At 45.1% G+C, this 15,401-nt stretch overlaps 1 protein-coding gene across 3 annotated transcripts; it reads right to left on the bottom strand.

Annotated features, from left to right (window-relative positions):
• Nucleotides 1–1,536: 1,536 nt before the first annotated feature.
• On the bottom strand, nt 1,537–14,234 carry SNRNP48 (small nuclear ribonucleoprotein U11/U12 subunit 48). 3 transcript variants are annotated; one of them, XM_073332343.2, is made up of 9 exons: nt 13,836–14,234; nt 13,110–13,223; nt 12,447–12,507; nt 10,988–11,062; nt 6,526–6,732; nt 5,221–5,342; nt 4,243–4,370; nt 2,999–3,163; nt 1,537–1,851 (listed from the first exon to the last, which is right to left on the bottom strand). In XM_073332343.2, the coding sequence occupies exons 2-9, from the start codon at nt 13,182–13,184 to the stop codon at nt 1,812–1,814; spliced, it is 873 nt and encodes a 290-aa protein (XP_073188444.1). In that variant the 5' UTR covers nt 13,185–13,223; nt 13,836–14,234; the 3' UTR covers nt 1,537–1,811. The 3 variants fall into 3 exon arrangements, with proteins under 3 accessions (XP_073188444.1, XP_073188442.1, XP_073188443.1); XM_073332341.1 differs by lacking the exon at nt 13,836–14,234 and adding an exon at nt 13,676–13,824; XM_073332342.1 differs by lacking the exon at nt 13,836–14,234 and adding an exon at nt 13,676–13,824 and having other exon boundaries at nt 6,526–6,720.
• Nucleotides 14,235–15,401: the final 1,167 nt, after the last annotated feature.

The following is a 15,401-nucleotide window of genomic DNA, read 5'->3' as shown; positions in this document are numbered from 1 at the left end:
GCGTTTTAACCAATGTTTTTTCAAACTCACTTTCACTGGTGTGCCAACGTCCCAAGCCGGTTTTCCCACAGGCCTCAACCTGGTCATCTAATGACTGCCGGGAAAGACATTGAAAAGACATGAGGAAAAGCAATCCCAGATTGCAATGGGATTAAAGCCCACACTGAGCAGCACTCACTGGGGAGTTTGTTCCATTGACAGATGAGTCAGACACAGATTTTCCAAACCTTTGGCAGCACATTTGGAGTGGGGAGGCAAAGACCTGTCCTCTGGCTCTGACCACCGGGAAGTATGGGAAGACACTATGGGAAGGATTACAGATAAGCAATTGCAGCATTTACACATAAACAGCCACATTATAAACTCAAGAAACTGATGGGGAATTAGCTCACACTAAAGAACTGATACAAAGCAACATGAAGGGGTCTTGTTCGGTGCAATGAAAACCAGGCCAAGACCCAATCCTTAACCTGAGCTGCTGTGCCTGCATGTTTCATGGCTCTCTCAACAGACAGATTATACACACTGGAGCAAAACATGATCTCCACTCATTAGGAAACAGGAGTCCTAAAATCACGCATGCACCAAGGCCCGTGGCCAACTGCACAATACGTTGCTAGTACAGTAGTATGTCAGCTACTATTGATCCCAGTGCACTATGGGAACTGATTTATTCGTTTCTGGGTGGAAGGGCTCTCATGATTGCTGATGGGACAAAACCTTTAACCGCAGCATCATCAGTTCAATTGCAGCCCATAGCGGTTGAGAGTGAAAATCATCCCCATGTGCCAACTGCTGTTCACCACCTGAATTACTGGATGGTCTCAGTCCAATGCCAAGTGTCCATATCAGCCCAACCACCCTCATAGTAGGCAGCCTTGTTAGATTTTTAGCAGAGGCAGAGAAGAAAAGCAGACTTGGTTCTTATACAATGCTCTTGACATGAATGCCTCAAAGTGCTTTACAAAGGGGGCCAAACATCATCATCCCCATTTTACAGTCAGAACCCGAGCCACAGACTATGGATGGCTCAGCTATTTAGGTTTTATTTTTAAATTTCTCCAGGGAAGCTCAGCTTACCTGCTTTTCAGTGAGGTCTCCCTCCTGTTTAACATTGCTTTGCATGAAATGTTCATAAGTTACAGTGAAAGAGCAGTGACTTGAGCCAGGCAGAGCATAGGTCGGCCCCGACCTAGCCTCCTCTGAACAACACTGTTAATGCACCTCACAGCCAGCCTGCTACTTCACTGAACATGACGGCTTTGCAGTATGCAAGAATGGAGACTAGGATGAGAGCAGTCAACACACTCTCTTGTGACTTAGGGCCCAGGTCTTCAGAGGCTAGTGCACTAACCACCTTGTTACATGCTCGCCTTCACACTACACTTTATCCAGGTTTCCAATGGGGTGACTGATCCATAAGACTATAGAGTATCCTCCCAAAGTCACTGCAAACCAGCACAAATTTGAATCCTCATCGCTTCCTCTTTTGCTTCAATCACCAGACCAAGTTAGGCTGAATGAAAAACGACAATGTAATAAATTATATTTATCAATCAGTCAAAGGCAATACAACAAATTACACGTCACCTTCTAATGCAGAGATAAAAACCTTCTGAGACATGAGATCATGCTAAGGCTATCAGGATGAGGGAAAGATGGCTTTGGTAGCCTCCCAGCTGTGGGTACAATGTTCGATTCATAATGCTATCACCATCAGCATGCTGCTAATATTCACAGCTCTGAATGATCCAGTTTAAGTCTATTTCCTTAACTCACAGCTGACAAACATCTTCTTTACAGTCCTTTTTCTATTTTCTTCTTTTGTGGTTGTGATACTTGTCTTCAGCCCTGAAATAGAAACAAGCCATTATAGTCAATGTCTTGTTAGGATCTCAGCACTTAACAGATTACGCCAAAACTGCTTGGCTGACTGAACTTTCACTGATGAGAGTCTGAACACTAGAGAAGCCTGAAGTCTTTCAAGACCGAAAAGATCTTTAAATCTAAGCACTTCCTTCCAAATCTTGTCACTGTCCTCCCTTTGAGGGTTCATTTCCAGTGCGCTTTATTCAAGTCTCATTGCACAATCCTGCACTCTGACAGAGCACAATGTATCTTGTAAAAACAACTGCGTAAAGCCCATTTTATGAGACAAGCAGCTACTCCAGTTTATGCACCAAAGTATATGATCAAAGCATTTGTGTTTTTGTGAGCTGATACACACTTGCTAGGATTGTGCTATATAATTTTTCCCATTTCTGTTGTAAACCAACAGAGGGTCACAAAGAGAGCCCGGGAGCCTGACAGGGAAGTTCCTAAAACCACACTTGGACCCAGATCCTCAGCTGGGATCTGCTGGCTCTAGCACTTGCACCAGTGCCAGATCCAAGTGAATTCTACGGGACTCCAGTGGTGTTAGTGTCATTCATTACGGGCAATTCTGTTCTGAAGCTTAGGAAAGCTTCCCGTTTAGAAAAAAAGGATCAGACACCTCTAAGTGTAGCAAATGGTAGAGCTGGCAACCAATCTAACTGGCAGATCCCCATGCAAACTCCTCGGAAGTATGTATTAAAATTCACTACATGTACAACAACTAAGTAGCTATCAGTAATACAAGGTGTGGTTAATTCATAATATACAGCCCATAACACACAAGTAGAGAGCCCTAGGTGACTCTTTGGGTCAGATCTGAGCCAATGCTCCTGTATTGTGAGGGGGAAGTCACTGCTGGAGGAGCCACCTTTTGGACCCCTGATTAAACCCTGAAATCTGGATGACTTGTAGTTTTTTAAAAATCCCACAGCAAATTCTGCATGGACAGGAGCTTAGCTTGGCTGATCTGGGTTATTACATTCTGCCTCCCTGAATTCTCCAGCATTTCCACTTGGATTGAGTATTACGTTCCTGCACTAAACTCTGATGCACCATTACATTTCACTGGTGACTATCATCACTGACTGGTACAGGCAAACAAATTGCTTAGAGTAACACTTGCCTCTCTCTTTTTCTTCTGGAATCCCTGTCTTTGCCTCTTTCTCGACTTCTTTTTTGTTTGTCTGGACTTCTGCTGGGATCTCTCCTGTGTCTAGATCGATCAACATCCTTAGAGCTTCCACAAGACTGTCGAGAGTCCACTGATGCTGACCGTCTCTCTTCGTTTCTGAAGAAAAGAGTCATTGGTTTTGTTTAATAACTAGTTTCATAAACACTGTAGTTATTAGAATACTTTTCTTCATCTCCATCTGTCTGCCTCTGGTAGGCAATGAAAAGGAACAGTATTCTGTTTGGTAGGGTCATTTTCTTCTTCTCTTGTTTGTGATAATAAGAGCTTGGAAACAAGACACTTTCAGCCACTGATTTTGGCTTCTCTCGTTAGACAGGCTGCAATTTCTTCCCCCAGTACTTTAGGTGCAAAGGCTGAAATAGATCTGATTTGTTTACTATTTCAACCACGCAAGTTAGGAAATAAAAATGGCAAGCACCACACAGTGACACGGACACACTTCCATGGCACACAGGTAATAAAGTCTAACCTGTTTGCTTTTTTTCAGTACCCAAGTGAAGGATTACTGTTAAGTATACTAGTAGTGCAACACAGCTAAGTTCATGTAACTACGAGAACCTTAAAGGGACATTGTCCACTTGACATCTAATCAATTTTTTTAAAAAGGAATTCAAACTAGTTTAAGGTACTATTCCAGTCCCGCATCTTCCCGCCAATTCTTGTGTTTTAAAAGTCACATTTTCACAGGTTTTTCTCTCCCCAGCTGCTTTGTGACTGGCTGAGACCTGTGGTTACAGTGCTGTACTAGGACTCAGGAGAGCTTATGTTCATGTCCTGGCTCTGCCACAAACTGCCTGTGTGGTATTAGAAAAAAGTCGCTTTGTTTCCCCATCTGCAAAATGGGAACAACACTTCTTTTCTCCTGTCCTTTGTCTTGTCTACGTAAGCCATACACTCCTCAGGGCAAGGACTATCTTAGTATGGATTTGTACTGTCCAGTAAAATGGGTCTATTTCTCAACTTGGGCTTCTGCATACTACTAGAAAATTCATCCGATGAAGTGAGCTGTAGCTCATGAAAGCTTATGCTCAGATAAATTGGTTAGTCTCTAAGGTGCCACAATACTCCTTTTCTTTTTACTAGAATACAATAATAGGTCACTATGGATCAACGGTTGCCAGTGTCCCTGCACAAAGAAAGCATTCTGGTGAGTGCTGTGAGGTTCTTGTTAATACCTTCCTGAAGATTTTGCTGAAATGGAAGATTTTCCTCCTTCACACATCTCTGCATTGTCTGGTTTACCTTCCTCCTGCCAGTGGCTGCTGAGTTCTTCCATGTGCACACCAATCACATCTCGGATTACCTGGGAAGAGATTGGTAAAAGGAAACTTGAAGCTAAAATAGACTAGATAATACAGTACCAGGAAAAAGATTAGGTCTGAGATGTTGTTAAATGCACTAGATATTTGTATGGAAAAAAACATTTGTTTGCTGAAATAAAAACTCCAAAGTAACTTTACTAAAAAGCACCTTAAAGGGACACTATCAACATGTAGGTTGTTGGAATTTGCATGTACAAAACTCAGTATTAAAAGCAGCTGTGATAAATATATTCAGTAACTTGCAGCGAAAAAAGTTCTCTGTTTGCATCTGAAAACATTTCTCTGAAGTCTTTGCAACCCCAAATAGCTAAGGCACAAGAAACTGATACTGAAATTGACTAGTCTATTCAAATGAAGAAAAAAGAATAAACACCATGATGAGCACAAGATTTTTAAAGTTATTTCATTTTTAACAGTTTCAGCTGTCGGTATCGTAATTGGGGTAAGGAAAAATGCATTTTAAATACATATGGTTTTTAACCCTGCAGTTCCCCTCTAAGTAGTTTATGCAACTTTCAAATTGACATAGCTCAAACTAAAGGAGAGCCACAAAATGATATCAGGAAACACTGACAATCAACCAGAGGAGAAAATATACTTTAAACCATTAACATTTCTTTTTGAGTTTTATAAAATTGCTAACACATTTACTAACCCACATCTTCAGACTTGGTCAAAAAGTTTCTTTAAGATTTTTTTGCCTAGGTATTGTAGTTAAAACTGTTTTTACTAATCTGAATAGAGCACATTAGAGAGTGTACACCATGAAAAGATTAAGCATTCTAATGCCTGCAAGGGCTTGCACTCTCTACAAAAGCATTTGATGCTCACCTCAGTGTAAGATTTCTTTGTTATATGCACATTCTTAGCTCTATACGACTGCCGCCGTCTTTTATAGTCCCGCATTTCTGCCAGGATTTCAAGATGAGACTTTGGACCTTTTTGACCATCATCTAATACAAATTGAAGGTGAAACAAGTGGTTAAGCAAACTAAAAACAAAATTTCAGAGGCAATACATCGGTACTTGAGAACACCTAATTGGGCTGTCTTAGAATGATGCTGCTTACAGGACTAAAGGTAAGTTTGTGCCAAGTTCTTTTAATAGATGTTTCTCTGGTATTTATTTATAGCATCCAACAGTGTCTAGGGAAGTTGGAGAGAAAACTGGAAGATATCTGCTTACCCAATGAAGACCAAAATCAACAACCAAAATAAAAGGCATTCAAGCAACCATACAAGATTATTACATGAACTCTGAGACACTGCAATAAGACCACTTATTTAGTGACTTGAAATAAGTGATTTAAAAAAAGAACACTCCTAAATACTATTTTACAAATCACATTTTCAAAACCCGTATTATTGAACTGCTGAAGTCTGGCAAACAGAGGGATCAATCCAGCAAATGTAAATGTCTATGGTCATGCAGATCCTTTTGCAGGATCGGGCTCCAGAAAGAAGGCATTTTTTCCTTGCATGCATATTGTACGTTTTACAGAATATAGTAATTGGAGGAGTCCTGATCTGTCTCACTAGTTTATATATTTAGCCAGAATTTTCTTTGTGCCAAAAGACTATCATGTGTCACTTATCACATTTCTATTGTTAGTATTCCATGCTGCTTTACTCTCTTATCAGCTTTCACAGCAGAAATCTTGCAAAATTTCACATTCACTTGTGAGCCAAAGAAGTGCAGGCCTGTTGCAGCAGAAATGAAGGATCCCTCCTCCTGCTGAGATGCAGGCAATAGATACAATGAGCGAAGAGCAGAAGAACTGTTTGGACAGGAAGCTGGCATAATTGAAGATGGAAAGGAGAAAGATACAATAGGCAACTACACATAGACCACCACATTACAGGACCTGAAGGTATCTTACCTGTGTCCTGAATTCTACTTTTTTTTTTTTAAAAAAGAACTATAATACAAAAAGAGTATTTGCCAGCTCTTTTCCAGGCTAGTTTGCATAATTTTTGTCCTTTTCCTAGAATCCACAATTTTGTTTACATTTTATTAATTCAAACCTGAATAAATGTTCAACCAAATCCCTCTAACTGTAGAAATGTGACAACATTTGAAGATGACAAACACTGCCATTTTAATTGTAAAACTCACGAACTGGAATATTTCTCAAACCTTGGGCGACTTTAGCTGCCAAATCTACAAAGAGATCACTGTCATTTTCGGTGGCTTGGGATCTGGACCTCTGTTTCTTCGTCTCTTCCAGGACATAATCATAGATTGCAAGACGATCAGCTTGAGTCAGGTCACAGATGAAGCGTTTGTGGTTTTGGGGAACTTCAACAGGCAGTGAAGAATAGGCACCTAAAGCTTGTAAACAAACTGACATTATTACTTCTATAAAATGGGAATATTGATACACAAAGAAACTTGTGGGGAGGAGCAAGTGTACTGGCACTAGGAACTTGGACACTATTTACATATTTTTCACTTGTGCAAGACAGATTTCTTTAGCTTTACTGGATTCTGATAGCTTAAAAAGTACTTTAGTTGGCTTAATTTTAGGAAACCACTGACGTCTGCTTCATGAAATGATGACTCTGTAACAGACTGTCACCAAATGGCCTCTACACTTCTATTTCATTAGCCTTCCTCAAATACACACCTGGGGAGCCAAGAGTTTTGGTGTCTCCTGCAGGGACTATGAGGGCTATTTGAGGGCAAAGGGAGAGAATGCCGACAAAAAACATCTAGTCCACAATACGATTTCCTATATTATGTTATTAGTGACAGCCCATTAGCCTGCAAAAGAATGTTTTTGTACTGGTCCAATAGTACATATTTATTTTAAAACTTGTTTCCAAATTTCAACTGCAAACTAGTTAACAGCCAACATTCTATTGGCAATAACTAGAATCAAAGCCTCTGTTTGACCAAACAGATAATGCTCAACTGTCTGTTCTGAATGCTTTCAAAGACAATTCAGAATAGGGTGCCTTCTACACGCTCACCTTGCTAGTCGGTTTAAAAACCCTGAAGAGAAGTAATGTGCAACAAAAGCATTTACAATTGGCAAAACAGAGTTGCCAGTCTCCTCCCAGTTATTAGTCTACACTTACTCCCTAGCTATACAGTTATCAAGATGTATTCATTACCTGCTAGCTAAAAAAAAACCCTGCTTCCACAATTTGTTAAAACTGTAGTCACGCTCCCTGTTTTATGGCAAAGATTTTATTTCTTTCAAACAGAATGGTCAAACCTCCAGTCACACTCTCTCCAACATACTGTAGCATTTCAAAGTGAATTTCTTGAAACAACAGAATATGGTACTTATGAAAGGCTATCACTTGCAGAAAGGACGTTGTATATCTTTTAGGTCTAGTCTACACTGTCAGGGGCATGTAGGTTACGTGTAACTACATGCTGCACTGAAAAACAGGCTGCGTTCAGACTGTGGTGGTTAGATACACGTGGCAATGAAAGGCTCTGGCAGGGAGAAGCAATGGAAAAAGGCTCCAGCAGCGATGCCAGAGCCTTTCCTTGCAGCAGGAAAAGGCTCCCGTAGTGGGGTAATGCTGGAGTCGTTCTCCGCTGCCTCCCCACCGCTACAGCCCTTCCTTGCAGTGGAGAAAGACTCTGGCAGTGGAACACTACACTGCTTAAAATAGCAGTGTATATGTGAGAGACACTGCTCGGGCATATTGAGAGTGAGTAGAGTACACACCCTAAAGTTCAGGTGTGTCTTTACTCTACTTGCCCAAGCAGTGCCTCACCATCTACACAGCTATTTATACCTGTGCTAGGTGGGCATGCAGTGTATGTACTCGACACATGCTGTAAATGGAGACAAAGCCTAAGTAAGGAGAACATTCATCTCCTTAATTCCCCTTCAGTCTCACCCCTGCTCTTGAAAGAAGAATCAAGGACATTTTTATTGAAAAATATTTCAAGAGCAGAAAGATCAGCTAGGTCCATTTCATTCAGGATGGGGTCATAGCACACAGCAAAGACTACCCTGTAAGAAGAGAAAAGCTAAAACTCTCTGTGTTCAGATGTGCTGATCCAGATGTGACAAAGATTAAGAACCCGTGAAATATGCCCTATTTTCTGTTACAATTATAACAACTTACTAGGAGTTCCACCTATTCAAATAAAAGTAGCTGTGTTTACCTGAAGGTCTGCTCAGCTATCACCCTCTTTTAAACAAGCCAAGGAAACTGAAGGCAAAATTTGTGTTAACAGATATTATGACTAAGGTTTTAAAATTCAGAAAATTAAATCTTCTGGTTCCTAAAGCAACCTTAATTTGACAATTATGCACCATAAAACTTCACATTTCTTGATGACTGTGTATTAAAAACCTGGACTACAACTTTGCGTTAGTGGAGAGTTTGAGAGAAAAGAGTAAGTGTTTACCAAGTAAAACCTGATAATAAATTAACAAGTTATTAGGTGAATGTGGACAGTTTGGACAACTTTGGTTCTTTCTTCAGATTGCTTCTAAAAAGTGCAAGAACACAATGTTAAAATAGGATGGTGAGATATAACTATGACACCTAGTGGCCCATAGATGTATTTTTGCAATACAGAACATGGTGCACATTTTGGTATTCATTTATTTTCTTTTAAAGTTGTCAAGTGCATCTAGGATCCACTGATCTAACCTGAACTTTAACAACCTGGGAACCCCATTCAGTAAAACGTCAAGGCTCGTGAACCCCCTCCTAAAAATGAGTATTTCCAGGGATTTTCTCCTTTACCCGAGTATAAATGATAAAAGCAGTGATCTTGGAAACATAAAATATGTTTTATGACATGCTTATTACACACTATTTATTATTATGAAAACGGCAACACTCTTCCAAGATCTCACTTTCATAGCTTGTATCACTTTGAATAAGCCTGTTATAAGACAAGGCTCCTATGTTTCATCAAGGAGTATCAGATGTGAAACAGCATGAAAGTATTTAAGAAGCCAACTCAAATCGTTGCTCCTACACAATCATTCAGGTCTTGAACAGTCCAGGCAAAAACAAACAAAGCTTAAACCTTTTCTTCATAATAATTTTAAAAACAATACTAGCTGCCTATTTAATTTTAAGAACAGCAGAAAATATCCATCTCCCTTTCCATTTCTTATAAGAAGTCTTGAAGTTTAAATCTCCTCAGTGTGATAGATACGCTTGCTTTGATCTGCTTAGCTCTTGGAAGTCCAGGGGCTCCGGGCTGCTGGCCCCATGCTGTCCAGGGTCCCTAGAGACAACTCTGTCTGCCATTAGGGAATTTTTCCCCGCAACCCCCCTGTAACATTTCACGAACCCCAGTTTGGGAACCACTGGGTTAGATTAAGATTTGAAATTAACATTACTACAGTTTTGTTAAACCATGGGGAACCCATCTTCCAAATATGCCATCAATCTTATGAACATTTCCAGGTGCCTCCTTTCCAAAGAGCCCATTCTACGGGTTTCCATTCTATACTAGAGAAAGAAAAACAGAGCAGAAAAGTCTTCCAGTCAGCGCTGCTGCATTCGGCTGCTGAGTTAGCAAGTCAGAAAGGGAGAATGAGCATACACCTTTTTCCCTTTGTACACTAGGACGGCCAATTTTGGTTGGATGTATTCCTGGACGTTTTATCACGTGACAGTCTTTAAAGACTAATCTTTAATTTCTGGAGACTCCAGGACAATCCTGGAGGGTTGGCAACCCTAATTTGTGCACATATCTGTATTTTAAAATAACTGAGTCAGTAGCTTAATGCAACTTTATACAGGTGCCACAATCCCTCCCACAGCGCACACTGTAGCTCTACTGCCATCTGTACAAGCAGGCACAGTTTGTCAAGGGTCTGTCTTGATTTCATCTTTCATTCTCTTGAGAAATCTATGTCTGTCCTTTCCTGGGCTCCAGCCTGTTTTGTGTGTTCTCTGCTGATCAGTGAAAAACAGGAAGTAGTGACTTAAATGTATGGGTGGACACAATGTCCATCCTATCTACAGGGGAGCAGGCCCCTCTGACTAAATCACTCTAACTCCTCTTTGGAAAGTTTGCAATAATCCACTGTAAAAATGGAAATTGAAGGTTCATGTATCGTGGGGCAACGAAAGACAACTACATATCACATGCCCAATAAAACAAATGTTAGTTTGGGAATTCAGAGGAGGAAGTAAAAGCAAAAGGGAAGGTTTCTTGTCCAGGAAAAGGATTCCCAGCAGTTGGAGTGGGGAGCAGTGCCAGGTTCAGCCTGAGGGGTTCTGGAAGGCAGAAGAGGGGACAGCTCAGAGAGCTGGGCCAGAGGAGGTCAGAAGGGGAAAGATTTTAAGTAGTGGGATTGTGGGACTGGCATTAAAGGAACATCATGAGCTTTGCAGGGCTAGATTTCCAGTCCTGAAGATAGCTCTTGAGTTGAACATGCAGGACTTGAACCCTCCCCAGATCCCAAGTGAGGAAGGAGAACACAGCTGTGGGGACCAGAATTAGTAAGGGAGCAGATGAATATTGTATGACAGTGAACACACAAATGAGATCAAGGGAGACTGAGAAAGAGGTGGCTTGAGTGATCATGAATGGGAGGAGAGATGGCCCACACTACCGAAAAACTGGAGAACCCCTGGCTTAATCTGTGTATTCCACTTACCTTCACTGTAACCTCCACCTTCTTTAGCACTTAAAGCTTTAGCTTGTTTAATAATGTGAAACTGTAGATCCTTGTCTGAAAAAAAGGAAAAAAATTTTACAAAATTCCTGTACCTGTGTACTAGTCCATCCTGAGGTATGTGCTAAATCTGTGCTCTTAGCTGGCGAGGTTTAACGGACAGGTAGGCAGTGGTTATTGTACAGAGAGAATAATAGTCCTCATCCTGAATTAATGATGTTCAGCAAAAGGCCATCAGACACTCAGGAATTCTTTGACTGTAATGGAAAAATTTTAACCAAATATATTCTGGCTTTTTAAAAGTTTGTTCTTACATCCATTCCACATTATTTAGTCCAGAAAACCAAACCACAACCAGTTAATAAGATTTATATTTATTCTACAATTACATGTAAATGATATCAAGTTACTCTTCTGGTCCTGCTACTGTGTCCTGCCTCCTGTGTGTGTGTTTTTCAGGTTCTAACCTCCTCCGAACATAGTCTCACTCTGTGTGTCTTGCTTTATTATTATTACTGTGCTGAACAGATTTTTCAAACACTTGATATAAATATCTGTTAATTGTAACTCTGCCATTTAAAGGGGGACAAGCAACTGAAGATCACATTTTTATCTACCTTAAAAGGGCCTTATAATCTTGGTGGGAATGACCTCTAAATTCCAGAGCAAGATTAATTTGGAAACAAGTACAGCAATGCACTGCAGACACATTAAAGATAATCTTCCCTTACCCAATCAAGAACCATCCCACACTAATGTTTCCACTAGTTAATGTAGAACTGCAATGAAAACACAGGTCTCCCCTCAGAAGCTCTACTTCAGCAGCTAAACGCTATTGTTAGAGCTGGGTCAAACTGCTGAGGTGGGAGATGACATACAGTATACATGTGATCTACTCACATTACAGGTGAGTCCGGTGCACAAACAAGAAAATAAAAAAGCAAAGGGAACTTGTAAGCTGTGTTAGAAATATGAAAACAAAAAAAAAAAACACAAAAAAACCCAATCTGCCACAAATATGCTGATAAATAACTAGGAATTAAATTATAATATCTTCTTCGAACTTTGAAAATGAGGAGGAAAAACACCCTCTGACTAGCACAGAGTAATAAAAAAGGTGTGCTGCTCAGCTTTGCAGAATGAAGGTAAAGTGCCACAAGCCAAATTTATTTTTAAAAGATCTAGATGATGAGAATAAGAAAGTTTCTCTCACATTGGAGCAACTGAGGTAACATTCGCAAAAAGAAAAGGAGTACTAGTGGCTCCTTAGAGACTAACCAATTTATTTGAGCATAAGCTTTCATGAGCTACAGCTCAGTTCATCGGGCCTTTTCTTTTTGCGAATACAGACTAACACGGCTGCTACTCTGAAACCTGAGGTAACATTGTCACCTGAAGTGTCTGCATTCCACTGTACAACCATTACCAAATTCATACTTACCTATAGTAATGGTGGGTATCTTTGCTTTCTCGTAGTAAAATGCAGAGTCATACATTTCAGCCTACAAACCAAAAGACATTAATTATACCATTCCCAAGTTTATAGCTAAGGTCTAGTCTACACTGGCAATGCTAAAGCGCTGCCGTGGCAGCGCTTTAATGTGGCTTGTGTGATCACAGCAGAGAGCTCTCCCAGGGCTCTAAAAAAACCACCTCAACGAAAGGCATAGCTACCAGCCCTGTTTACACTGTCGCTTTACAGCACTGAAACTTGCTGCGCTCAGGGGGGTGTTTTTTCAAACCCCTGAGCGAGAAAGTTGCAGTGTTGTAAATTGCCAGTGTACACGAGCCCTAAGATTCAAGCATCTCTGCCCAGAACCGCCAGGGCTCCCCAATTCTGTAGTCTGATAAACCATGGCCTTCACATCCAGACAGAGTCTCACTGGACTTATGCAGGTGCACGGGCCACCTGCACGGATCCACCTGCAGCATCAGGGCCTTCCTTTATATGATTTCTCTGGGCCTAGAGTATAAACAATAGATTTATCTGAACCAATCCAGACCTCTTAAAACTGCCAAACTATTTCCTCTCAGCAAAACCTGACCAAGGGATTCCTGCCCTAAGAAAAAACCAACCAGTCCGCCCAGAGCTGAAGGTGGCTACCTGCTCTTCTCTGGAGTACTCCAGCCTCCTCAGCCGACAGGCCACCATGTGCTTAGCCAGAGAGGCTCTGGGCATCTGGTGATTGGCGTCGTAGGGGCAAACGGCTCTCTCCTCCTGCCAGAGGCAACACACGGTCAGCACCGACCAGGGACAAAGGGGGTGGGTACCCCCTCAGTTTGGAGCTGGGGGGAAGGAGGTATTGGAGGTGGGGCGCTCCATCCGTGCGGGCAGGGGTGGAGCTGGGGGTAAGGGGGTATCGGGGCGGGGGGCGCAGCGCTCGGAGATGAGGGCATGTAGGGGGCAGGGGGTGCAGTGCAGGTGGGGGCAGACCTGGGAGGTAAGCGGGTGTAGGAGGCGGGGGGGGTAAGGAAGTGTTGGGAGGTGCAGCGTGGGTGGGGGCAGACCGGGGGGTGGTGGGGAAGCGGGCACAGTGCGGGCAGGGCTGTAGCTGCGGCTGCTGGGACGCAGTGGGGGCGGGGAGCTGCCCCGGGCGCGGACGGGGCCAGCCGGGCCGACACACGCCGAGGCGAGCGAGCCCGGCCCGCGGCGCTGGGAGAGATTCTTGCCTGATCTCCAAACCACACCGCGCAGGGAGCGGCCATCTCCGCTCCGAGCAGCCAGGCCTCAAACCCTGCTCTCGAAACAAAGGGACCCGGCGGCGGCCGCCATGTTTACTGGGGGCAACCAAGCGGTCGCTGGGGCGGCGGGGGAATGGCTTCCATTTACCTCAGGGCAATCGGGCTTCACGGGTATTGTAAATAATGGGAGTGGCGGCCATCTTTAGTGAGGGCAACCCGATTGCCCGGGATCCCCGCTGTTGCTTTCGGTAGCTGAAAGAGACGAGGCGCCCCGTGTGGAGCCCGGCGCAGGCTTCAGCCCTTGGTGGTTTGAATGACATTTCACTGGCACGGAAGGCCCCGCTGCAGAAAGTGCAAATGTCAACAAATGAAACGAGATGCAGGGTGTTAACGGAGCCAGGCCTCGCGCAATACACTGGTCATTTGCGAACAGGCAGCTCCATGGCCAGCCCCACACGGGGCCTCCCCTGTCGCAGCGCGGCCCTCCAGCCCCATAGAGCGGACACGTGTGTAGAGAGCAGCCGCCGGCAGGGCCCTGCCGCAGAAAAGAGCCATAGAGAGGGCGGCTCAGCGAGGGCAGCCCCTACTGGCGTGGCGGGTTACGGCGGCTCGGCCGGACACCGGGGTTCGCGTCAGCTGCCCGGCTCGGTGCGGTGACCGCGCTTCGCGCCGCGCGCGTGACCGACTCGGTGTCCCCGCAGGGCCCGCGCAATGGGGGCCGGGCGCCCCGTGAGGCGCAGACCGCCTGGCACCGAGACAAGGGGGGCGAGGCAACGGCTCTTAGTGGCCCAACGGCGGGAGAGACTTTCCAGCCCCACCCAGCTCTTCTGCAGCATGTCTGGCTCCTGGGCCAATAGGAGACGTTGTCTCGTCCTCGCGCCCCCCGTCTCTGTTGTGACGCGCTCGGAGCGGTGCGGGTCTGGCGGCAGCCGCGGCAATATGCAGATGAGGCACGGCCTCATTTGCATAACACCCGGTTACGGAGAGCTCCTGAGGACCGAAAGGCGCGTTGCCGCCTGAGTCAGCCCCGCCCCCGGCGCTCGCGGAGAGCGAATGAGCCCAACGCCCCTGCCGTGTGCGGCGCCTGCCTGCCTGGGGGGCGGGGCGTGAGCAGCCCCCGAGAAGGAAAGCGGGGGAGGAACCGGTGCCCGGACTGTCGCCCCGCCCCCACTCGGCCTCCTCCCCCCCGAAGCTCCCACTCGCCTCCCGCCCGCCGCTCACGCCCCTCCCCCGCGGGACCCGCACCCGTCGCTCACACATCGCCCCCTCAGCACCGGGGCGTTGCGGGAGGGAGCGAAGAGGCGCGTGTGGCGGGCAGAGGAGCGGCGCGGGGAGCGCGGGGGAAGAGGGGGCGCGGGGGGGGGCGCTCGGGCGGCTGCGTCGCATCCGGGCCTCTTGTGGCCGCCGGCCGGGGCCCCTGTCCCTCGGGGGCAGCTGTGGGCTGACCTCGGGCACTCCGCCGAGCGGGAGGGAGACCACCCGGAGAGCGGCGTCATCTCCCGCCGAGCTAGTGCCGGGGCAGGCGGATCAGCAGCCCCCAAGCGGGGAGGGGAGGCTGCCGGAGGCGCAGCAGGGAAAGAAGCAGCGGGGCCGGGGCCGGGGCCGGGGCGGGGGAACGCGGGCAGGAGCAGGTCCCCAGTCCCCCCGCAGGGGCAGGGGCAGTAAAAGAGCAGGACCTGGGAAAAGCCCCTTAGCCTTTGAGAAGACAAGTCCT

This window comes from Lepidochelys kempii, chromosome 2 (assembly GCF_965140285.1).
Source record: "Lepidochelys kempii isolate rLepKem1 chromosome 2, rLepKem1.hap1, whole genome shotgun sequence".
Lineage (NCBI taxonomy): Eukaryota > Metazoa > Chordata > Testudines > Cheloniidae > Lepidochelys > Lepidochelys kempii.
Note: the sequence above shows the minus strand (reverse complement) of the source record. Positions and strands in the feature narration are given on the sequence as shown.